The following is a 24923-nucleotide window of genomic DNA, read 5'->3' as shown; positions in this document are numbered from 1 at the left end:
TCTGGTCAGGGCAGACAATTCAACTACAATGTTTTACCTGAAAAAGCAGGGTGGCACCCGTTCCCCCCGCACTCCCCACCTCCACATGGAGGCGGTTTCGATCTGGGATTGGACCCTTTCGGAGGGGATTTGGATTTCGGCAGTCAACCTCCCGGGGGACAGCAATGCAGAAGCAGGCCAGTTGAGTTGCTTAGGGTTCAACACCTATGAGTGGGCGTCAAGACGACGCCTTGTTGCTGCTGTTCCAGCGCTGGGTGTTGTCGGCCCTGGATTTGTTTGCATCTCCACAGGATGTCAAGTGCCCCCAGTTTGCCTCATGGACAGGTCAGTGTGGTGGTCACTATGAGACTATCTTGTCTCTGCCGGCGGGTGGTATTTCACCTCGGCGGCACCGCGGGCTCCGGGGGGATGCAGACGGCTGAAAGTGCTCCCGGATGGGCCCTTCTTGTGCGGGACCGTGGGCCCCCCTTTGCTGTGTTTATTGGGCTATTTCACCAGCTTTTCATAGTCGGTTGTATGGCCCGAGCCGGGAGCTCCTAGAGAGCCTCTCCAGACACCATGGCTCCAAGCCACGGCCCCGATTTATCTGTATTTTTAAATTACTTCATTCCATTCTTCTTTTTGAAATGCCTGGTTACTTTCATTCCCTTATGGTTACTATGTATTTTAATTTATTTGTCAAGCGCATATTACAGCTTCGAGAGAGAAACTGCCCAACTGAACTGCATCACTGTGCCAATTTTGCAGGATATTTGCAAGAATCTGTAGAAATCCGAGATGAATTGAGTTCATAAAAGAAAAGTTTTAAGGTTTTTTTCGAAATGACAGGAGTCCTTCTCTCTAAGATAGATAGGGAGTGAATTCCATAAATGGGGCCCAAAACTGAGAAATGCCTGTCACCACTATGGACAAAATGAGAGGCAGATTCCGTTAAAAGCCATTGATCATAAGATTGCAGTGACTGAGCATTAGGATAAACCTTTTGCTGTAGACCACTGTAGGTCGGTCTGCCTCCAAAATGAAGGAAAAAGATTGATCTTAGAAGTTGAAAGTAAATAGACTTTACTTTTCCCCTACATAATGATCTCAGTCTTGATTGGATTCCCGAAATGCAACCCAGATTCCTTACCTTGTATATAAATGCTGTAGGGAGGTCGAACACATGGCAGGGAGGTAACACTAATGGGTTGCTTAGAGCAGAGGGAAAGATTTCAATTTGGAAGCTACTAGCCAGTCATAAAAAGTCGCTCAGCACCTCAATTCTATACATACAGACAGCACACCATTTCTTACTCACGAATAGTCAATTATCAATAGCCAAGGGCTAGTGGCGAGTGCACATTTTTCACCCTGCTTAGAGTATTTTTGGGGTCAAAGAGAATGGCCTCTGTTTAACAAGGGTTGAGTTGCAACTTGTTGGATACCATCCAGTTTGTAACTTCTGATGTGCAATCCCCAATGCGCTAAAGAGATTCAAAAGAGTTACTTACACATGTGGATCTGCCTATCATCTGCATAGGCGTGGTACTGTACATTGAACTTTGACAAGATGTGCATGAACAGTTGAATTTAAATGTTAAACAATATTGGGTACAGGGAGGAGTCCTCCGGCCCCACAGGGAACAAGGATTGAGTTGTAGTAGTAGCGTCCAATCTTAACTTGTGTCCTCTGTTAAGAATGATTCAAAATATTATAGTGTTATCAGATACATATGGGTGACTTCGATTAACCTTGACAGTAATATTTCAAAGTTGCCCGAATCATTGCTGCTGAGAGGTAAAGCATTACAAACAGGGTGGATGCACCTTCATCTGCAGATTTCAAAATGTCATCCTAACCAGTTAGGAGTGATGTTACTGTTCCATGAGACAGCATGAATCCCGAGTGAAAAGAGTATAACCTTTTTAATGATCTTTGCTCCCCTTGAAAGACTAGCAGTAGGACAATATCTTTGCAACATGTTGTGATCCAAGGATGCTTTTCTCAGAGTTTTCAAGATTGAAGCTTTGAACTCATTAGAACAGTACCTTGAGTGATTTGCAGAGTTAACAAAACAGGTAATTAATACTTTGGCCTGACGGAAAATGAGACTGGCTGGTGAATGGTCATAATTATGCTTAATGGGTTTCAGTTTTGCGTGATTGGAAGATATTTCCTTCAGGAGACTGGAGAAAACTCAGTAATCAGGGACTGACATTAAAGTTGGCAAGCAGGAGCTAAAATAAGCTCCTGGATATCCAGCATTAAACAGTGACCAGGAGCTATCACTGGGGAACACGGAGATAGTACATAGCATGACGCAAATCTAACTTGCACATAAGATGCAAGCATATCATTTTGTCGTTATTCATAACCCATTATGCTTTAAATGTCATATACATGTGTCCTAATGTTTAAATATTGGTTGTCCTAAACGCACAGTTAAATTCACATGGGTGTGTTTGCTTGTCATCAGTTGGCCCGTGGAGGCAAAAATAGCTCCTGGTACTGTTGGTGCCAAGCTAACTGGGCTCTTCTAGGCTACAAACAGGCACTAAATAGATCACGGCTCCCCTCAATTTCGAACCCTGCAGTTAGTTACAGGTAGAATGGATTACCACAGGAGTATCTTCAGATGGAGGAGATTTTACTGATGGAATGGGAGTATTGTTTCTAACAAGGTTGATTTTATAAAACAAATTATGTATTTAAGTGACACATTTGAGGATGCACATTGTGGGTTGCAACATTTTTCATAACATCAAGATTTGAGTTTGAAGGTAGCTGGACTTGGAGAATATTTCCTTCCTCCTCTGATCTTCTCTTATTTGTCTCCCCTTGGTCTTCTCCTCTCAATTAGATGGGTCCCAGACCTCCTTTTCAGGTTTATGTCTCTTTACCAGGCCGGTTCACTATCCTGCCAGGCTTTGACTCTCATGTACAATTCTCCAGTTTTCTCATCATACAGGTCCCAGACCATTATCTCTCTTCCGGTTTCTTTGGGGTGCTCTCCCACACAGCATGTCGATTTCGTTTACTTGCTCGTTCCCACTGCGACAAGGAAGATGGCTCTGCACGTCCTCCCAACCACAGCCTCTAGGGGTGCCCTGCACTTTCCCGGTCCCCCTTCGTGTACCTTCTAACTTGGTCTGCAAGGGTTCTGGTTCTCTGCAATACAGGCTCACTTTTCTGGCTTCCCCTTGGCTCTTGCGGTCTGTTCTCTGCTTTCTATGGCTTTGCCACGCTAGTTTCTCCCTGCACGTAGTTTCTCGCCCGGACCATTCGGTTGGCTTCCTTCCTGCCACGGGACATCAGGTTTCCCAGCCTTCAGGTGACTTTAGGTTCCCCTTCACCTTTTGGGATGAGACTTCATTCTCCTGGCATCCGGGTCTGCAGCGCATCCTATCCGAGCGGCTTCGCTTCCCAGCTCAACGCTCCTCTGTGGCAGGATTGACACTGAGGAAAGTGCGTTGTCAGTTTTTATGTTAAGTTGGCTCTTGAATCTCGGATAGCCAGTATGTTTGTCTTGCTTCCACGTTGGGCTCTTCATTTCCTTGCTCTTCTACATGTCAGCACTTCTGAAGCCATCTACTCCTATACTTTCCTTCCTCTTCCTCATCACAGTATTGTCTATCTAATAGACAGGGATATTATTCATGAAGTAACTAACAGAAGAAAGAGGAGGCCTAGAGGGTCGGAGTGCTTGGGCCGTATCCGTGTTGTGAATAATGTAGGGCAGAATTCTGGTTGACCTACTGCGTTCTCTTGATAGTCTTCCCTTCTCACGCAGAGGTGAGGGTCCCTTCCATGGGGATCCTCCCGCTGAGTAACCACACCCAGGGAGACGATCGTGTAGCGGCCTGACCTCTCTGGCCCCATAGGAAGGGCCCCCCTCTGGGGGAGAAGTGACAACATCATACATACACCATTCTACTAGCTTTTGCCATAGCCTTCACCTGTCAGCTTTGTCAAAGGCTAGGCTGTAGTCTACAAATGTGTTGGATAGTGGTGGGCCAGCCACTGAGGTTCCTATTTTATCAGAGATTTTAATATATATATATATATATATATAATATGGCTAGTAGAGCAACCCTTGCGGAAACGTTTCTGCAGAAAGATCATGCAATTTCTGCTGCTAGCCCAGCTGTAAAGTGCTTTGTGTACCATGGCAGCCATTAATTAGCTTGGTGCAACCAGCATTACTAGCAGCCAATAGTTTCCTGGTTCTAATTTATCCCCCGTTGTATGTATCGGGATTAGGATCGTTTTGCTGTTACTTTAGTAAACATTTTTGAGTATAGGCACCCTGATTTCTTAATTAGCCTTAGAAAAAGCATTGGACAACCCATCTGGGCCAGGAGCCCTGGATTGTTTTAACTTCATTATAGTCATGTCGCAACTGAAGTGGTATGAAACCCTTGTAGTGGTAGAGGTAAAGGCAAGGCTGCGTTTTTCTTTGCAATTTGTACTTTTGTTAGCCCCAAAGACATTACTTGAGAAGCTGTTGCCAAGAAATTGTGTCCTTTTTAATTGATGGCCTTGGTTTGCACAAGGTATGTTCTGCAGTTAATATGGCAAGTTTCTGCATTTGCACTTCGAAAACATTATTAACACATACAGTGATTTGTTATCTCTGGATGAGGCTGATGTATTTAGTTTCATATTGTCCTTTGGTAATGCTGCTTTCTGAAAGCAGGCTTATGCGAATTTGGTGTTAATCAGTCCAGCTGTTTATTTAAAAAATGTGCCAAAAGTAGGCCAAAAGAAATGTGTGCCATCTCCGTTTAGTACTCACTCAGTTCTTGGTTGTCTCCCTAGGTATACATCAAAGAACCTTACTTGAATGTAAATAACTTGTTTATCTAGTGGTCATTTAGTTATCCACTAAATAGAAAATGGCAGCGTATTTTTCAAGCCAGCTAATTAAATTGGTAATGCGGAAGGGTATGCATTTTGGGTTAAATATGTTGTTTTTTAAAAAAACGTTTTCAAATATCTGCTTTAAAATATTTTAGGGCATCGTGATCGCTCTAATTCTTTGACTCGCGTTGATGGACAACCTCGGGGCTCAGTGATTGCTTGGCCAGAAAAGAAGCCCAGGTAAGTCACTGACAATCTTTACCTGTGAATCGTTACACATAAACAAATACAGTCCTTTGTTTTAATTGTAATCATATATTCATATACCTTTAATTATTAGTTCAGATATTAATAGTTGGTGGAGCTTAAATTGATTGATAATAATCTTTCTTTTTGATCATGTCCCCTGCTGCAATTTCCTAAATAAGATCCCTTTGAAGTACCATTTCTGATTGGATCAAAGGCTGTTAATCCTCACATCTATTGTTTTATTTTTAAATGATTTTAAACCGTCAAATATCTATTACATTGTTAAATTGTCATTAATATACAATACTTGCACGTCCCGCCCCCTTTCCTCCATTCTTGTTGGGCATCCCCCAACATGGGGATGGCACCGGAACTTTTGGCAGCGAAAAATTTAGCTTCCCCTTTAAATGTAGTATAGCATGCGGGGGTGCAGCCTCGAGTGTCTGAACGCCCCGCTGAGGCCTCGCCCTCTGGCACCTCACCTCGGTCCCTTTTTCTGCATGGACGGTGTGGGATCTGGCAGCCAGCACAGAGACTTATTTAGCTTTCCACTTGCTCGCCATTTTGTTTTTTCACTCGTATTTAACTTCCCTCCAGTGTCTCTCCTCAGCTGACGCATGTTGGCTGCAGGAGGATTCACGAGAAGGGCCTCATGCGACCGCGTTGTTCCCATCCTTGGACCTCCATGCACTCTGCCTTGAGTGTTTGGGGCCCGCCCACCACAGGGACACATCTTCGGCGTGCAGCGCACTCAGTCATAGGGCATTGAAGAATCGGTTGTCGTGGTGGAGGGAGATCTTCCACACTTCTCCTCTGCCCTCCGTTAAGGACAGTGTCTGCGGGACCTCTCGTCAAGACAAGGTAGGCCCCATGTTCAGCACGGCTCCACCGCGCGGCAACTCCTTCCCCGGGAATCCCACAGATAGGGGTTCCTTGAATTCTGGTTCTGGCAGGCCTGAGGCCTCTAAGGCTATGGGGTCCCAAGCTGAGGAGCCGGAGGGGCTCTTCCGTGCGCTCTGGGGGCAGACCTGAGTCCATCCAGGCTACCGGCTCCCAAGCTGAGGGGCTACTAGGCTGTCCTTGGAAGGACGATCAAGTTTGTCCTCTTTTTCAACCCCAAGGGGTATGGGATCTTTGAGTGCCACCTCCAAGAGTCTGTCCTCGGCTCAGTCTAGCACGGCCACCGGCACAGGTGCTGAGGGTGTCCAGCCTACCGGAGCTCTCTCAGAGGTCATAAATCAGGGTGTTACGACTACCGGCTAGCCGGCCGAGTGCTCAGCGCCTACCAAAGTGATCTCTTGTGACTCAGGGCCTTTGCACCCTCCCGCCTAGGGCGTGGCACAAGGCATCAAAACAGCGGAGAGGCACGTGGCAGAGTCTGACAAGCCGGCAGCCATCTTGGATCCAGCTCAGGGCCCACCCGTGCTTTCGCCTATTGAATGGGCTTTGCGTGATGATCCCAGTCCCCTTCCTTCTGGAAGCGGCAGCGGATTGTACGGTACAGGCATCTGGTGGTCTCAGGGATACATATAACCGTTGCAGCCTTATGGATACATGCCTTAGGCGCCTCAGTGCTTTGACCAGGAGCGGAGGCCCAGCGCCTCGGAAGGCCGGGCCCCTAGCAGCTTGCGAGGGCCGCTTCTTCGAGCTATTCCTATTGCTCATGCGTTCCTCTCCGAGGAAGGGGCTCCTGAAGGATATGGTGAAGGTCATCCCGCAGGTGGCACCCACTGACCCCCTTCTGGGTACTCCTCCCATTTCTCTAGCACTGCAGGTTCCAATGCTGGTCCCTCCCCTGGTCCGGGCCCTACCGGTTGGTCGGACCCCTCCACCTCCTTCTGTACCACCACTGCCTTCCCCTCAGCAGTTGTTGGACCTGTTTTTGGAGCCAGACTTTAAGGGGACCCTGTCAGCACTTGTGTCATAGGGCCCGGACGCCCCTCGGTCAGTAAAAAAGGCGGGGGGCGCGATGAGGACGATGACAACCATGACGATGATCCCTCTGCATTCGTTAATGCCTTTCATGACCGCCTTCAGGGCCCGGCTGAGTTCTTGGGCCTTCTGCTAGAGGTAGCCCCCAGGAGTCGAGAGTGCTATGAGAGGTCTTGAGTATGCGCACCACGGTCCGATTTGGCATCCCTTCCCCTCTAAACCATTGTCTTCGTCGTCTTCCTCCACAGGAGCCACCTCCAGTTGTCTTTCCAAGGAGGACAAGGTCCTAGAGTCTTTGGGAAAGAGCTGTTATTCCATTTTAGGACTGCATCTGCAGCAAGCCAAGGTAGACACCCTCTTGGCTACGGCTAACCAAAAGCCGTGGCGCGAGCTTATGGAATATCTGCCCAACCCCGATTCAGAGAAACAAGCCTCCTTCAAGGCCAGTCTGGCAGCTGCCTGGGCCATTGCGCAGGACCTCATGAGGTCTTCGGTCTCCCACATCGACACAGCCAGCAGAGGGCTGTGTTTTGGTGTTGAGATGAGAAGGACGGCGTGGATGCAGGCCACTGTTTTCATCCGACGTGCAGGAGGGAATCCTGGATTTGTCCTTCGAGGGCGCTGTCCTTTTTCATTAGTCAACCAATGACGTGTTGACTAAGAAGAAAACCTCCACTCAAGCTGCCAAGTCCTTGGCCATTGTGACAAAACCTGGACAGAAATCCTTTCCTCAGTCCCAGGGCAGGACAGATTTCAAACCCAGCGCTTTCTCGAAGGCCTGACAGGTCACCCAGTGACAACAGGAGGAAGCAGCAGAGGACTTTGCACAGGTTTTTCCTCACCTCTGACACCAAGAGGAAGTGACGGTTCAGATCACTGAACACAGCTTGCATGTGGGGGGCCATTTGGCTCTTTTTCTAGGACACCTGGAAGCGTCATTTCAGCAACCCCTGGATCCCATCCTTTGCCTCTACGATTCTTTCCTCCTCTTCATCAGATCGGGTTACCGGCTCTTTTACTGGAGGTTTCGCTCTTGGAGATGCAAGCAATAGAACCGGTTCCTCTTTCAGACGGGGCTCAGGTTACTATTCAAGGATTTTTGTGGTACCCAAGAACAACCAGACTGTCATGAGGGGTTGTCCTGGACCTGTCATTTCTAAATCTGTCTATACCACTGGAAGGCTTCAAGATGATTACTCCCATGCACATAGCTGAGTCAGTGTGCAGGGGACTGGATGTGTTCCCTTGATCTCAAGGATGCGTACGTGCATGTACCAATCTCATCAGACGTGCCTGCCGTTCACAATTATGTTGTACCACTTTCAGTACAAGGCTCTGCCCTTCGGCCTGAACACGACCCCTCATGTCTTCCCAAAGTTGATGAACGCAGTGGCTGGCCATCTCCGCTTTGAGTGCCATCATCTGTACCCTCATGTGGACGACTGGCTGGTGAGGGCGTGGTCCCACGAGGGGGTGTTGTACTCCTGCCAGAGATTGGCGGTTATCCTTCATCAAAAGGGAATCTCCCTCAGCCAGAGTAAGTCACCGTAGTGCCAATCTCTGGGTCTGGTCTTCCTAGGGATGCGTTGGGACATTAGGGTTCAGTGGGTGTTCCCTACGCCCGAGCGGCTCCTGTTCCTCTGCAGGGCGGTCAGGCACTTTCAGGCCAACTCAACCTCCTCAGCTTGGTGGTTCCAGCATATTCTGGCTTGATTGCCCCCTGTGTGCTCACTGTACAGCATGCTTGCTTCAAGATGAGGCGCCGCCAGCTCCACCTGGCGGACAATGGGGATCAGGAGACGGGGTCTCCATCAGACAGGATCCCAATATAACTACTTCTACTGCCCGGCTGATGGATGGCAATGTTTCAATGGGAGTCCCCTTCACTTGTCTGGAGCCTATCCTTGTGGTGATTTCAAAGACCAGCAGTGGGTGAGATGCAACTAACTGTGCGCTATTCTTCAAACTGAAATGTGGATATTTTCACCAGCTGCGAAAATCTTGATGACTAAGAACCCCCCACTGTGGTTCTGAAAAATTATAGATATCACAAAGAATGTCACAAGACTATAATCGCGCTTGCTACCAAAATAAGTCGGTGTTTTGGTGAATCGATAGAAAATGTAAGTAACAAAGTCCAGTTAGAATAGAGACTATAACATATGTCCGTATGTATCAGAAACGTATTTATTCCGAACAGCCGACACGCGTTTCGACCATCTTGGTTGTTCCCAAGGCTGTGTAATTTAAATCGTAACCAGTTTAAAGCGACATAACATAAGAATAAATGTATTGTTATAATCCAAGTGGGCGAACCCACAACAATATTGAATTTCAGAATAAAGTTAAACAAATCAGTTGAAAAGACAGATAAATCCAAAAGACACATGCCACACAGGATGTGTAATTGAAAGGAGGAATATCCGCATGTCCATAAATAAGAATAAAAAATAAAAATAATACATAAAATAGTTATGTATAATATTGTAAGATCATAATAATAATGATATCTTCTTGATTATACCCATTGAGTGAGGTTTACCTTCCAACAAATGATGTGAGCAGGCATTGGCCAATATTGTATAAAGAAGAGAAGAGAGGCCAGTGAGCAATCCAGTGTCCATGTAAATTGTTAAAATGTCACCAAGAGTGCTGGTGAGAATCACCCCATACATTATCTAAAAGTGATTGTGGTATTGAAAACCATGTGTCAAATGACAAGTGTTTCGACCATCTTGGTCGTTCTCAAGGCCTTAAAGTGATGGGATCTTGTTTACTCTCAGGGACTGATCCGTCCTGCTTCCCACTTAAATAGTTTTACAATTTCTTTGGATGAGTCTCTATGATGATGACTGGTACTCAAAATGTTCTTGAGTATTGATTATAGGGTTATTTTGGTACCAAGCACGATTATAGTCTTGTGACATTCTTTGTGATATCTATCCTTGTGGTGATGACTTGACTCCTCGCTCTCGGGTTGGGGGGCTACTCTGAAGGGCTATGAGATTCACAGAGCATGGTCCAGGATGGAAGCCCTCTTGCATTTCAATCTGCTCAAGCTCAGGGCAGTGGGCCTGGCCCTCGGGGCGTTCTGGTCCCTCATCAGGGACAGCCCTGTTCTGTTCAGGACGGACAATTCTACTACAACGTTTTACCTGAACAAGCAGAGTGGCACCCGTCCCCATTCCCCCCTCCTCTGCAAGGAGACTGTATCGATCTTGGAATGGGCTCTAACGGAGGGGGTTTGGATTTCAGCAGTTCACCTTCCATGGGACAGTGATGCAGAAGCGGACCAGCTGAGCTGCTTGGGGTTCAACACCTAGGAGTGGGAGTTGCACACTGACTCCTTGTTGCCCCTGTTCCAGCTTTGGGGCTTCGCAGACCTGGATTTCTTTGCATTGCCTCTGCATTCCAAGTGCCCCCAGTTTGATTTATGGGCAGTACGGGATCGGGGGGTCTCTGGCAGAGTCCTTCCAGATCTGTAGGCATGGCCGCATGTGTTATGCGTTCCCGCCCACTGTAAGGTACTCATGTAAACAGTAAAGTGGGACACAAGTGATTACAGTTCAAGGGTGTTTATAAACTGTGAACGCAGGGTGGAAAAACGCCTAATCTAAACCTAAATCTGAGATGGGAGCAAGCTTCGACCATCAAGTGAAAATAAGGCAGTCCTTGGGGCGTTGTGTCAAAAGAGAAGGGCCTATACTAATAAAAACCTATTGCCAATCCTTACTCTAAATACAAGTAGTGGTGGGGGTAAAGTTCTCAATAAAGAAAGAAGTGTTCACAAAATAAGTCAGGATGTGATTGCCAGGGCTCTCCATTCCCCACGTTTTGAGCATAGGACAAGTTGGATCTCCTAAGCACAGCACACACTCGAGCCTTCTCAGCACGAGTCGACAGTTACGCATTCATCTATCAGGTCTTTGATGGTTAAGTCTCTTTTCAATAAGTCTCTTGCCTTCGAGGGCCTGATGCATTCAACAAAGTTGGGTTCACCATATAATTTCTCAATGAACTTTGGGTGATGACTTTCCACCCCTGGATCTCCCTCTTCCGGGTTCAGACTCCTTTTCAAACGCTAGCCTCCCTCCTTCGCATTCACAAAGGCTTTTCTTGCATTCACGAGTCTTAATGTCTTTTCAAACAATTCACTGTGGACATCCCTCCATCAGGTTCATTCCTGTCAACACACTGTTCATGTACTATTTTTTACCATGCGGGATTCATTCCCTTAGCTTTCACAATCATCTGCCGTTCAAAGACTCAACGGTACAGAGGATCTTACAAGACCCCTATATGACCACGTTGACCTCTTTGCCTCTTCACAAGGCCTTTTGGTTACAGTAGTCTCTACCATTGCGGAATCACCCAGAGTTTCTCGCATGAGCACCCAAGTGGTGCCAGACACCTCTGTTGCAGGTTTTCCCCCTCTTTCTCAATAGTGCCTTTAAACATTTCAACGTTCAAATTAGCTGCTTGCTACTTTTCGTTTCAACACAGTATGGTTTCTTATCGATTCCCCCCTCTACTCACCATCTGTGATAAACCGCTTGGCTTTCTTCTCCTTCAAGTCAAGGTTGGTACCACGGAGACCCGCGTCTCTCCCCGGCTTCGTTATCAGCGGAGGAGGGTCTTGTGAACCATTGACATCTGCTGCCTCACGCTGGCCTTTGTTAGCGGTCTTATATTTTTGTCTGCAGGGGTTTCATGTGCCTTGATCGGAAAAGGCAAGGTCACTTCTCTCTTTGTCAGCATCTCGGTATTCGCCGTCTTTCGCCGCCTCTTGAACTGCCGTGCTGAGTTAGCTCTCACGTTGTGCGGTCTGCCTTGCTTGTCCTGTACTCTCATGCTCCACCTTTTATCCCTGTGGGGCGGGGAAAGCAGCGCCAGAGGTGTGTGATTCTGGTTAATTGCCTGACTTTGCCTGACCCTTGTATTCGGACATGTCAGGTAAATGGCTCTGGTGTTAGTCCATTGTCTTTCATGTTGTGCGAAAGGGTTTGTGTCCAAAAAGGAGGGGGGGGGCAGTGCTTTGGAATGTCCTACGTGGTAGGATGGGGAAAAGGTGTTGAAAGAAGGGGGATACCGCATCTCACCCGTCTGTTTCCCACTCCCCAAGGACCCCCTTATCCAGGTGATCCACCCTCACTGGTCCACCCCCAGGAACTGGATCCAATAGTGATGGCCGTGTCCTGTCCACCTGGATGACAGATCACCAGAGACTAGCTAGGAAGAGACCTTCAGGTTTCTCACACCGCCCCTATGCTCCAACGGACCCTCCGCAGGTTTCGGTCTTTGGTGGGTTGCAGCCTCATTCTGATTGCCCCCCACTGGCCTTCCAGACCCTGGTTTTCAGATCTGCTGCATTTGTGCTCCCAGGGTCCTGTCCACTTCCAATCTCCAGCAGGGGATTCCTGACGCAGCAGGGCGGGGCGGTGAAACATCTGGACCTGGCCAAGCTGGTGCTGGCAGCCTGATTCCAGTGACCAGCTGAGGCTTCAACATGCTCAATTTTCAGATGACACCTGGGACACCATTGAGTAGTCCAGGAGGCTCTCGACTCGGTCCTAGTATAAAAGTAAATGGACTAGGTTCTGCGATTGGGCTCGTGACAAGGGTCTGGACCCGGTCACCTGTCCTTTCGGATGACGTACTGGCTTTTTCAGCACACCTGGCTCGTTCTGGAGTTCAGGTGGATACATGCTGCACTTATTTGGCAGCCATTGGCGTTTACAAGAATTTCCCTGAGCATGTGTTTACTGCAGCCAACCCGGTGGTTAATGCCCATTTTAAGGGGTTGTCTAGGCTTTTTCCGACGGTGCATAGGTCGCACCCGGTCTGGGACCTCAATGTGGTTCTTGCAGCTTTGCAACACAAGCCTTTCGAGCCAATGACCTCTGTGGACATCCGCTTGGTGACACTAAAGACCGTTTTACTGGTGGGTCTCACCTCGGTGCGTAGGGTTAGTGAGCTGCAGGCGTTGTCCTCGTGCAAGCCCTTCAGCACGTTTCACAATGACAAGGTCATCGAGGCACACTCACCCAAACATGTTTGCCAAGGTGGTCTCTCCATTTCATCTGAATCAAGAGATCTGCCTGCCGGTGTTGTTCCCGAACCCGCAGCCAGAGGGAAAGAGGGCCCTGAATTCCTTAGACCTCAAGAGGCTCCTCAAGTTTGATCTCTCTCGGATTAAATCCTTCAAGACGTCCGAGGCATTGTTTGTGACTTTTGGGGGCTCCTCCCCTGGGTCTCGGGCTTCCATCACCCATTGGATGGTTCAGGCCATTTCGGAGATGTACACGCCATGGGCAGGCCTGGGATTCATGCCCACGCGGTCAGAGCCAAGGCCACGTCCATTCGCGTTTCAGAGACATGCTTCTTGGTATGTCATCAGCAGGGTGGCTACTTGTGCCACTCTGTCGGCCTTTTGTAAGCACTACTCACAGGACACCAGCTCCAGGAGCGATGCAGAGTTTGGTCAGGCGGTTCTGAAGAACCTTTTTGCTTAATCCTAGATGTGTGGCAGGTTATCACAATTTCACCCTATGTTCTTGTTTGGTGGAATTGCCCAAAAGGATGGAGGAAAGGTGACGTATGAGTAATTAAAGTTACTCACCGTAGTGACTAGAGGACTCACAGTCCCCTTTCCTCCATGCGTCCCACCTGCCTTCCCCGGCTGGTATGCCAATGGCTGTAAGCGTAGGCAGGTATCTAAGCATCTGATCTGTTTAAAGGGGACTGAGGTGAGGCACCGGAGGGATGGGCCTCTGCGGGGCGTTCCCACACCTAAGGCCGCGCCCCGCACGCTATACTAAATTTAAAGGGGAACCTCAATTTTTCACTGCCAAAGGTTCTGGTACCGTGCCCATGTTGGGGGGACGCCCCAGAAGGATGGAGGAAAGGGGACTATGGACTATGAGTACTTTAGTCACTAAGGTGAGTAACGTTCATTTTTGTTGACTTGCAACTGTCCTATTTGAGATGTTTTTTCTTTTCCCTGTAGACCTTTGTCACAACCAGCACCGTTTGCTCTCCATAATGCAACAGATAGTGATGTGGATCCGAGTTCTGGAGATAGTATTAGTCTTGCTAGATCCATCAGCAAAGACAGCCTAGCTTCAAATGTTGTTAACCTGACTCCAAAACATCAGCTTCATCCTACTCCTGCTAAGACTGGTGGGAAAACATTGCTGGTCAATGTAGATATTGAGGATGAGGAGGAAGAACTTATTGCAATGATTCATTCAGATAAGATGCCAAGCCACGGTGAACTTGAGCTTCAGAGTGTTTCCTCAAGGATGTCCAGTCAGTTGGCAACTTCCCGTTCTCCAAATAGAGAAATAGAGGCCTTAGACAATGGACCAGGTAGTTTTTACTTGGAACCTTTAATGCCCGCAGTTCTTAAGCCTGCAAAGGAGAAACACAGCGCAGTTAATAAGCAAGAGGAATCTGGGGAGGAGAAACAAAGGACTAGTACAGCGAAAAGATTAAATGATGGACAAATGTCTTTTTCTCGTAGGAAAGTAAATGGTAATCATGTTGATCTTGAACTTAACAGAACGTTTAGTCCCATCTCCAGTTCTGAGTTTACAACTGTCACTGATTCTGCTATGTCTGAGCCTCTACAGCTTTCAATAGACACTGGTTGTGAAACTTTGAAACCTGTTGCTACCAGCAGTATTGACCCTAGTTCATTGGAGCAATCATCTGGGGGATTCTTCCTTCATGATTCAAAAGTAGATGAAGAAGCAGAAGCTAAAGTAAATGTCACCTGTACAAAAAGCTTTAATCTACAAAGTCAGGATTCCCCATGGACAGAAGCTCCGCAAGATTCTGACTCTGATAACCTAGAAATGGAAGAAGTGGAACAAGATTTGATAGCTATTGTTCATCCTGGAAAATATGTAGGCGAGGTTGAATCGGCAAAACTGCAAGAAGACATGAAGGTGAAAGAACACGAAGACAAAGATGATGCTAGTGGGCGTTCAAGCCCCTGTCTTAGCACTATGTCTCAACTGAGCAGTGTCTCTATGGCTAGTGGCAGTGTGCGAATGACAAGCTTTGCTGAAAGGAAACTCCAAAGACTTAATAGCTATGAGACAAAGTCTAGTACAAGTAGTTCTCAGAAGACCACACCAGATGGGTCAGAGTGCACCCCTGCACCTTTAACGACATGGAAGCAAAAGAGAGAACAAAGTCCAGGCCGGCAAAATAAAGACAATACTAACATTCTGGCTTCTGAACTAGTTCAGCTTCATATGCAGCTTGAGGAGAAGCGAAGAGCAATTGAGGCACAGAAGAAAAAAATGGAAGCTCTCTCCGCAAGGCAGCGTCTTAAGTTGGGCAAAGCGGCATTCTTGCATGTTGTTAAGAAGGTGAAGCCTGAGGGTATTGCACAGCCCCTTAAGCCAGAACACATCCCAAAAGAGTATGCAAGACAAAATGGTGAGGATATTGATGCTGTTTCAATAAATACTAAATCTGAACAATATTTTTTGAAAGAGGATGAAAGGGAAATTGTTAATGAACCTGTGGATGTATTGAAAGATATAAATATTCAAGAAACACTAGCTTTTGTACAGCAAAACAGACCGAAAGACTCTGGTTCTTTAGATGAACTTGATAAAAGTAAAATTATTTCTGCTGCTATTTTAGAGGATAATATTCCTGAAGTTGATGTTAATGAATGTGACCTTTCCATTGAAAAACTAAATGAAACCATCAGCACACTTCAACAGGCTATTTTGAAAATTTCCCAACAGCAAGAGCTGCTCATGAAATCCCCAACGGTTCCATCCACTAGTCTGAAGATCAGTCCACCAGATCAAAAGATAAAACCATCAATTCACTTTGTGGAACCTCTCTCTCCAACAGGAATGGGAAGTATTCGTAAACCTCCCCGACTTGGCCTTGGTCGAAGTCCACGTAACAGGCCTCAAGAAACGAAAGCAAATAAAGATCGGCAACAGAGTTCTTCCCGTGTTATTGCCCCAACCCAAAACGTTGAAACACTTCCACACTTCCGTTCTTTTCAATCTCCAAGAACTCATGTCACCTCTTTGGATGACACTTCCTTTGAAAGTAGCACTAAAGTGAGTGGTCTTTTAGACGTTTCCACAGGAAGTCTCAGACTCCATGATGAGTGCAACCAGCGGACATTTGTATTGTCTACTTCCAAAGATGCAAACATTATATCGGAGCAGGTAATCAGAGAAGACTTGAATAATTTGAGAATAGCAGGGTCACATTCTTCAGATGGGTCCGGGAAAGAAAACGTGCCACTGGATGAACATGAACAACTACGAGCAAAAGCTAATCTTATTGAAGTTGACCTTTCTGATTTAAAAGACCCAGAAGAAGGAGATGAAAGTGAAATTCAAGATGAATCTGCTGACCTGACGAATGAAGACAACAAATCGGGTGTTGGTTTTTTCTTTAAAGTAAGCAACTTTTTTTCAAATATATATTTTCTTGAAAAATCATTTCTACTAGAGATTGTCAGTAGTAGTAATAATGTTAACTAACATTGTAATCTCAAAACATTGTGAAAACTACTGAAGATGTGACTTTTGCTGATTTCCTCGATTCGGAAAAACAGAATTATATGTATAGATAGTTTGGCTTTCATCTTTCAGTGTATTACAGATTTCTGAGCTTCAAACAATAAGAAACCAAACAGCATGTCATGTGTGGGCCATAGACCTGAACATTGCCAACTCAGAAATCTGTACGTCACTGGACACAATTCTGGTCCCTCCTTGGTGTCCTTATACAATCCTTTGTTTTGTTTGTCTGATCGGGCTTGAAATTGATGCTGAAAATACTTTTTGATCTAGGTATGTACCTAATGTTATGTTCCTTAAAGCGTTTGCCTAGCTCACCATTTTTACTTTCATGCACACACTGTCGCTACCAAAAGCTTGCTTTGAGCACGCTGTCTTAGTCATTCACAAAGTTGTTTTCACTTCAAGGTGCTACCTCATCTCTTCTATCAGATTGGTAGTGCTTTATAGTAAGTGCCCAAGGAGACCAGGGACACCTGTGACATTGTGAAGACTTTTAGTAAATTAAGGCACTATAAACCATATGCATTAATATGAATGCCAAGTGTAACTAAGCCTAGAAGTTGCCTCAAGGCTTTTCCCTGTTAGAGAAGACTTTTGTAAACCAGATACTGCTCTGTCTGGTTTGGTGATTAGCACCAAATAAAAGCGGTCAATGAGTACTGGGGCTGACCAGGGCAACAATATGCTCCGTTCCATGGTTTTTGCCTCATGGAGTAAATGGCAATGTTCTGTGAAGTCTATTTTCAGCGTTGAGATAACTAAATCAAGGAATACACTAAGATGTTTATAGGACCATAGACATCTGCCTAGCCCTAGTCGTCTTAAGTTTCTGTTCCAAGTCCTTTAGGGTGAATCTCCCGAGGTCAGTCAAAACCTTTTGATTCTGCTAAAATAGCACCCCTGATCTAACGCCCTCTATTGGAGGGGTCTGCAACCAAAGGCTCTCTAACCATTGGCTCTCCAGATGTTTTGGCCTACAACTTCCATCAGTTCCGGCATTTCTAGCCAGTGTAGTCAATACTGAGGAATCCTTGGATAGTCCAAAATATCTGAGCTATTGTGGGGGCAAGAAACAACTTGTATTGGACTTAAAGGTACTATTTTATTCAAAATCAATTCCAAAGTGGTCTCTATGCAAGAGAAGTTGTTACAATGTCATAAATACAGAAGCAGCTTGTCTACAAAAAGGAAATCAATTCCACCTTCCTGTAACATTCTCACTAATTTTGTATACACACCCAATGATATTAATCTGGCAGTACCATATTGAGACCTCTATTTCTAAATAGCAGAATGCAATTTCTAAGCAGCACAGTACAATTATATGGCAATATTGTTGCTAGTTGGCCAGTGTGATAGACAGTTTAATTCACTTTTTCCTTTAACAATAGTAACAAATATTGGCATATTAGAGATACTCATACGTCCCGTCCCCCTTCCTCCATCCTTGTGGGCGTCCCCCACCATGGGGACGGTACCAGAACCTTTGGCAATGAAAGGTTGAGCTTCCACTTTAAATTTTGTATAGCGCTCTGCGAGGACCCGCCATCAAGCACCTCACATCAGTCCCTTTTTTCCGCATGGACGGTGTCGGACCTGGCAGCCAGCGCAGAGACTTTTTTTTAGCTTTCCCCTTGCTCCCAGTTTGTTTTTCATTTCTTATTTCACTACCCTTCGGTGCCTCTCCTCCCCAGTGCATGTCGGCGGCAGGAGGATTCACAAGATGCGCCTCTTGCGGCCGCTCATTCCTGGCCTCCGATCCCCATGCACTCTGTCTCGAGTGTTTGGGGCCCGACCACCGCTGGGATGCATGTGCTGCCTACAGCGCTCTTGGTCACAGGGCATTGAAGAATCGTTTGTTGCAGTGGAGGGAGATCTTCCACACTTCTCCTCCTCCCCACCTTAAGGACTTAGTCTCCGGGACCTCTCATCAAGACACGGTAGGCCCTCTGTTCAGCACTGCTCCACAGTCAGAGACTCTTTCCCCGGGATTCCCCCAGATCAGCGTTCCTCGCAATCAGTTTCTGGGAGGCCCAAGGCCTCTAAGGCTACCGGCTCCCAAGCCGAGGGGACCGCCCTGAGGCCTTCCAGGCTGCTGGCTCCTAAGCTCAGGGGATAAGGGATTGTCGAGTGCTACTTTTTTTAAGAATTGTTCCTCGATTAGGTCCCGCATAGCTACCGGCAAAGGTGCTGAGGGCTCCCAGCCTACCGAAGCTTGCTCTGAGGCAGTCACCCAGGGCATTTCGACTACCGACCATCCGGCTGAGGGCTCAGCGCCTACCAGATGGCTCTCTGATTTAGACGCCTCTGCTTTGGGTGCAAGACCCAAGCTGTATCCTCCCGTGTCTGAGGCCTCTCCTGGCTCACAGCATCCGCGCCCTCCCTCTCAGGGCGTTGCGCAAGGTTTCAAAATGGCAGAGCCCTACACCTCGTCCTGTACCGCCAACGCCTCCCCCTCAACAGCCGTTGGACTTGTCTGCGGCTCCGGACCTTTGGGGGTGGGGGGACCACTTGGGCACCTGTGTCCCAGGGCCTGAATTCCCCTCAGCCTATGAAAAGGAGGGGCGTGGGGTGACGACGATGGCCCAGGACAACAAGCCATCTGCATCCATTAAGGCCTTCCATGACCGCCTTCAGGGCCTGGCGGAGGTCGCCCTTCATGAGGAAGCCCTCCAGGAGTCAGGGGTGCTTGCAGAGGTCTCGGGGATGTGCACCACGGTCCGGTCTGGCATTTCCCTTTCAGATGGATATGCTGCAGGGGCGCAGATGGTCTTTGGGAAGCCCAGCGCCAACGCCTAGATGAACAAGAAGTTGGACCAGCAGGTTTAGGCTGAAAGAAAGGGAGCCAATCCTCCTTGACTCCCACCCTCAGTCCCATTCCTCTGTGGTGGCTGCGGCATCGCTATATATTCTAAATTATCATCTTCGTAGTCGTCCTCCATGGGAGCCACCTCCAGTTGCCTCTCCAAGGAGGACAAAGGCCTTGGGAAAGCGCTGTTACTTTGTCTCAGGGCTGCATTTGTGGCAGGCGGACACCCTCTTGGCTGTGGCTAACCAGAAGCTGTGGTGGGAGCTCAGGGAATTTCTGCCCGACCTACCTTCGGACAAACGAGCCTCCTTCAAGGCCAGTCTGTCAGACGCCCGGGCCATTGTGCAGGACCTCATGCAGTCTTCAGTTTCCCACATCGATACAGCCAGCAGAGGGCTGTTCCTTGAGGTAGAGAAGAGACAGACGGCGTGGATGCACCCCACAAAGTTTTTATCTAATGTGAAGGAGCGGATCCTAGATCTGCCCTTCAAGGGCGTGGACCTTTTTCATTCGTCCACCGATGACGAATTGACAAAGAAGAAAACATCCACTCAAACCACCAAGTCCTTGGCCTTCCTGACAAAGCCAGGCCAGAAATCCTTCCCCCAATCCCAGGGTAGGACTGAGTTCAAACCCTGAACATTCTCTGGCTTCAAGGGGTTCAGAGGCCGTGGTACGCGGAAGCCTGACGGGTCACCCAGCAACAGCAGAAGGAAACAGCAGAGGATGTCTGCTCCCCCTCCTCTGGCCCCCGCCTCTACGCTAAGAAGCAGTGACATCCGGGTGGGGGAACACAGCTCGCCTGTGGCGGGCCGTTTAGCTCTGTTCCAGGACACCTGGAAGTGTCTTTTCAGCCACCAGTGGCTCATATCTGTAGTCTGCAGAGGCTTCAATCTTCCTCTTCCTTTGACTCTACCATCCAATCCTCGTCTTTGTCTTTGTCTGATCGGTTCCCTGGCTCTTTACGGGAGATCCTGTCTCTATTGGAGATGCAGGCGATAGAACCGGTTCCTCTTGCAGACAGGGGCTTTGGTTACTATTGCAGGATTTTTGCGGTACCTAAAAACAACCCGGCTGACCTAAGGGTAATCCTGAACCTGTCTACTTTTCTTTACCGCTGGAATGCTTCAAAATGATTACTCCCGCGCACATAGTAGAGTATCTATGTACAGGGGACTCGATGTGTTCCCTGGACATCAAAGATGCGTACCTGCACATACCTATTTCAACTGCATCTGAGGTTTCTGCGGTTCACGATTATGTCGTACCACTTCCAGTACAAAGTGCTGCCCTTCGAACCAAACTCGGCTGCTCGTGACTTCACAAAGCTGATAAATGCGGTGGTGCGCCTTCTCTGCCTGGAGGGCCATCAACTGTTCCCTTATCTGGACAACTGGTTGGTGAGGGCTTGGTCACCTGAAGCGGTTGTGCACTCCTGCCAGAGATTGGCAGATAACCTTCATCGTGCTGGGCTTTTCCCTCAATCTGAGAACATCAGTTATGCCCTTCTCAGGATCTGGTACCGTTCAGCAGGTGTTACCCACGCCCGAGAGGCTGATGTCCCTACGCAAGGCGGTGGGGAACTTTCTGGCCAACTCAACCACCTTGGCATGGTGGTTCCAGCACATTCTGGGTCTGATGGCCTCCTGCATGCTGACTGTACAGCACGCCTGTCTCAAGATGAGGTGCCTCCAGCTCCACCTGGTGGCCAATTGGGATCAGGAGACATGGTCTCAGTTGGACAGGATCCCAATTCCACAGCTCACTTTGCCCGATCTTTGCTGGTGACTGCAATGTTTCAGTGGGAGCCCCCTTCACCCGACCAAAGCTACGCTGGTGGTGACAACAGACTCCTCTCTTTTCGGAATGTGGGGCTACTCTGGAGGACTCTGCAATTCAAGGAGCATGGTCTAAAACGGAAGCCCTTCTACATATCAATCTGCTCGAGCTCTGGGCAGTGGGCCTGGCCCTCAAGGGTTTTTTGCCCCTAATCTGTTCTGGTCAGGACTGACAATTCTACCGCAAAGATTTACCTGAACTAACATGGAGGCGGTTTCGATCTGGGAATGGGCCCTTACCGAGAGGATTTGGATTTCAGCAGTCCACCTGCCGGGAGACAGCAATGAGTAGAAGCGGACCAGCAGAGTTGCTTGGGATTCAACACCTACGAGTGGGTGTTGCACAACGACTCCTTGTTGCCCCTGTTCCAGCTTTGGGGGTTCGCGGACTGGATTTGTTTGCATCCCGTCGGAATGCCAAGTGCCCTAAATCATGGGCAGGTTGGGGGTTTCTGTGATCGCCTTCCAGATCTGTTGGCACGGCTGCAGGTATGCGTTCCCGCCCACCCCTCTGCTCCAGCAGATTCTCTGCAGTTTCCGGGCCTCAGTGGGTTGCAGCCTTAATTTTTTACTCCAGTGGTACTCCTTTCCTTAAACACGTGGAGAAATTGGCTTACCCTCCATACTGAATCTGTTGGTTGTCTCCATGACCATCTGTCTGGCTTAAGAGGATCCAGAGGCACGGAAATTGCTCTTCTGAACAACTGTGAAAACCTGCTCTCAAATGTTTTCTCTCCTTCTGTCCTCATTCTTCTCCATCTCTTGTCTACCTTCTTTTCTACCTTTGACATCCTGACCTCCCGTCTCTGTGATACCCTGGGCATCACATATCTGGCCCTGGTGTGACTTGCCTCCTTTCTCTCTGACCGTACTTCACAGGTCGAACCTGGGTCCTTTCTCTCTTCTATCACTCTCTCCACTTGTGGCCTCCCCCAGGGATCTAACCTATCCCTGTGGTTCTTCAATGTCTACATGGCCCCTCTGGCCCACATGATCTCTACCTTAACCATCTAACCTTCAGTGTTATGCAGATGACATACAGCTCTCCTTCACGCTACCCTTGACCTTTTCCTCCTCTTTGCTCTTTCCTGACTGTGCGCAATTCAGTCTTGGTGTGCTGCTAACGATCTCTGCTGCAATGCCAGTAAGACAGAGAATCGTCCTCAGTGGGACCCCTGGCCCCGCTTTCCCAATATCCCACTGACCTGCCTCCCTTGCCTCTGTGCCCTCAACTGCTAGTGAGGCAAAAAACCTGGGGGTGGGAGGGTCATTTTTGACACCACTCTCTCCTTCTCTTCTCACATCTCAGACATCTCTAAAGTCCCATTACCAGCTGCACCTCCTTCGAGGTACTCTACCTTTTCTCACCTTCCCCCAAAGGCTCACCATTGCCAGAGCCCTGGTTATGTCTAGGCTGGACTACTGCGACAGACTCTTTCTCAAACCACCTACTCCTCCCCCCCCACCCGCCACAACTCATCCAGAACAGAACCGCAAGACGCCTTCTCCAACTCTCTGCGTGTGAGCATTTTTTCCAAGCAGAGATTTGGCGATAGATCTTTATCCTCGGCAGGTGCCTCCCTCTGGAACAGCCTCCCTACCTCTCTCCACCTTGAGCCGTAACTCCTTAAGTTCGGAAACTCCTCAAGACCTTCCTTTTCTTTTCCTCTTTCTCTCTCCCTTGCTAACCTCCCCTCTTTCTCTCCAGCCTCACGCCTCCATCTCTTCGCTAACTCTGCTCAGTTTTTTCTGACTGGCCGCCTGGCTCACCTCCAGAGCCTCACAGGCCCCAGGCTCCCCTGCCGGTCCTTACACTTGCCTCCAGGCCTCTGCACTATGTGCAGCACTACTGCACTTTCAGCTTTCGTTCCATTAGAGGGGCAACCCCTACTGCACTTCATCTATGTTCCATGAGAGAGGTAACATCTCTGCACTTAACCCAGGGCCCTGCTAGACTGGGCACACTTGTTTCCCCCCCTCCCGCCCTCCTTTGTACCTCTGTCTGTACCTTTGCATGTCCTGAATTTACTAGGACTAGTAAGTTCGGTCTTGTCCCCCTTTCTCTCCCCTCCCTAATCTGGGTGAGCCTGTTACACTTCATGCACTTGCCGTCAATCATTCGGAAACTTCAAGACCTAAGAATGACTGTTTTGCCCTTGCTCCCTTCCCGCTTTGAAGCACTTCACTTGTGTATAAACCTGTACAAATAAACAATTATACTTACAGTGCACAGACCGCATCCGGTCTGGGACCTCAATGTGGTTCTGGCGGCTTTGCAACACAAGCCTTTCGAGCCAATGGCTTCTGTGGACATCCGCTTGGTGACGCTAAAGACGGTTTTATTGGTTTCTCTCACCTCTGCACACAGGGTTATTGAGCTGCAGGCGTTGTCCTTGTGCAAGCCATTCACCACGTTTCATAACTACAAGGTCATCTTGCACACTCACCCAAATGTCTTTCCCAAGGTGGTCTCTCCATTTCATTTGAACCAAGAGATCTGCCTGCCGGCGTTCTTCCTGAATCTGCAGCCGGAAGCAGGGAGGGCCCTGCATTCCTTGGACCTCAAGAGGGTCCAAGTTTTATCTATCTCGGATGAAATCCTTCAGGAAATCTGAGGCACTATTTGTGACTTTTGGGGCTCCTCCCTCAGCTCTCAGGCTTCCATCGCCCGTTGGATGGTTCAGGCCATTTCGGAGACATACACGGCCATGGGCAAACCTGTTCCTGAAGGGATTCATTCCCTGCCGTCAGAGCTAAGGCCACGGCCTAAGCATTTCAGAGACCTGCTTCTTGGGATGTCATCAGCAAGGCGGCTACTTGGGCCACTCAGTCGGCCTTCTATAGGCACTATTCCCTGGACACCAGCTCCAGGCGCAATGCAGAGTTTGGGCAGGAGGTTCTGACTAACCTTTTCGCTTCATCCTAGATATGATGTAGATAGTCAGAGCGCCACCCTAAATTCTTGTTTGGTGGAATCACCCACAAGGATGGAGGAAAGGGGACGGGACGTATGAGTAATTAGTTGCTCACTGTAGTTACTTGAGTACTCATAGTCCATAGTGCCCTTTCCTCCATATGTCCCACCCACCTTCCCCAGCTGGTATCCCAAGGGCTAAAATATACTAAGAGTAGCCAGGTATTCTGAGCAATCTGAAGGTTTCTCACCTGCTAGTCCACATGTATCTGTCATCCAGGTGGCCAGGACACAGCAATAATTTTGGGATCCAGTTCCTGGGGGTGGGCCAGTGCGGGAGGATCACCTGGGTGAGGGGTCTTCAGGGAGTGGAAGTGGGACACCGGATGGCGAGATGCGGTATCCCCTTCCCTGTAACACCTTTACCCATCCTAACAGGTAGGATACTTAGGAACTCAACCCCCACACCCTTTCCCAACACAAACACCTTCTCACGGACAGCTCACTGTAAGGCAAAGAAAACGGACTAACACCTGAGCCGTATACCTGACATGTCCTAATACAATGGTCGGACAGGGTCAGGCAATTACTGATCATTGCACAGACCTGACTTCCATTTCGCTTCCCCACACGGATAAAAGGCAGAGCACGAAAGCACACTCTGAGCAAGGCAAAGCACATGAGAAAGCAGCAGTTCCAAGATGGCAGTTTAATACAAGGCGAAAGACGGCAAAACCGAAGAGGATTGCAAGGAGGGAAGTACCCTCGACTT

General features: G+C 48.2%; 1 protein-coding gene across 5 annotated transcripts in view; it reads left to right on the top strand.

Moving 5' to 3' along the window:
- CAMSAP1 (calmodulin regulated spectrin associated protein 1) overlaps positions 1-24923 on the top strand; it is a 1201485-nt gene that overhangs the window by 756930 nt on the left and 419632 nt on the right. For all 5 annotated transcript variants that reach the window (XM_069609553.1, XM_069609551.1, XM_069609554.1 and 2 more), the window contains 2 exons: positions 4996-5080; positions 14028-16464. In XM_069609553.1, coding sequence (XP_069465654.1) covers positions 4996-5080; positions 14028-16464 — 2522 coding nt within the window. The remainder of the gene's footprint in view (positions 1-4995; positions 5081-14027; positions 16465-24923) is intronic.

This window comes from Ambystoma mexicanum, chromosome 8 (assembly GCF_040938575.1).
Source record: "Ambystoma mexicanum isolate Mex_15411 chromosome 8, UKY_AmexF1_1, whole genome shotgun sequence".
In the NCBI taxonomy this organism is placed as follows: Eukaryota; Metazoa; Chordata; class Amphibia; order Caudata; family Ambystomatidae; genus Ambystoma; species Ambystoma mexicanum.
The sequence above is the reverse complement of the archived record's forward strand: the minus strand, read 5'-3'. Positions and strand labels throughout refer to the sequence as shown.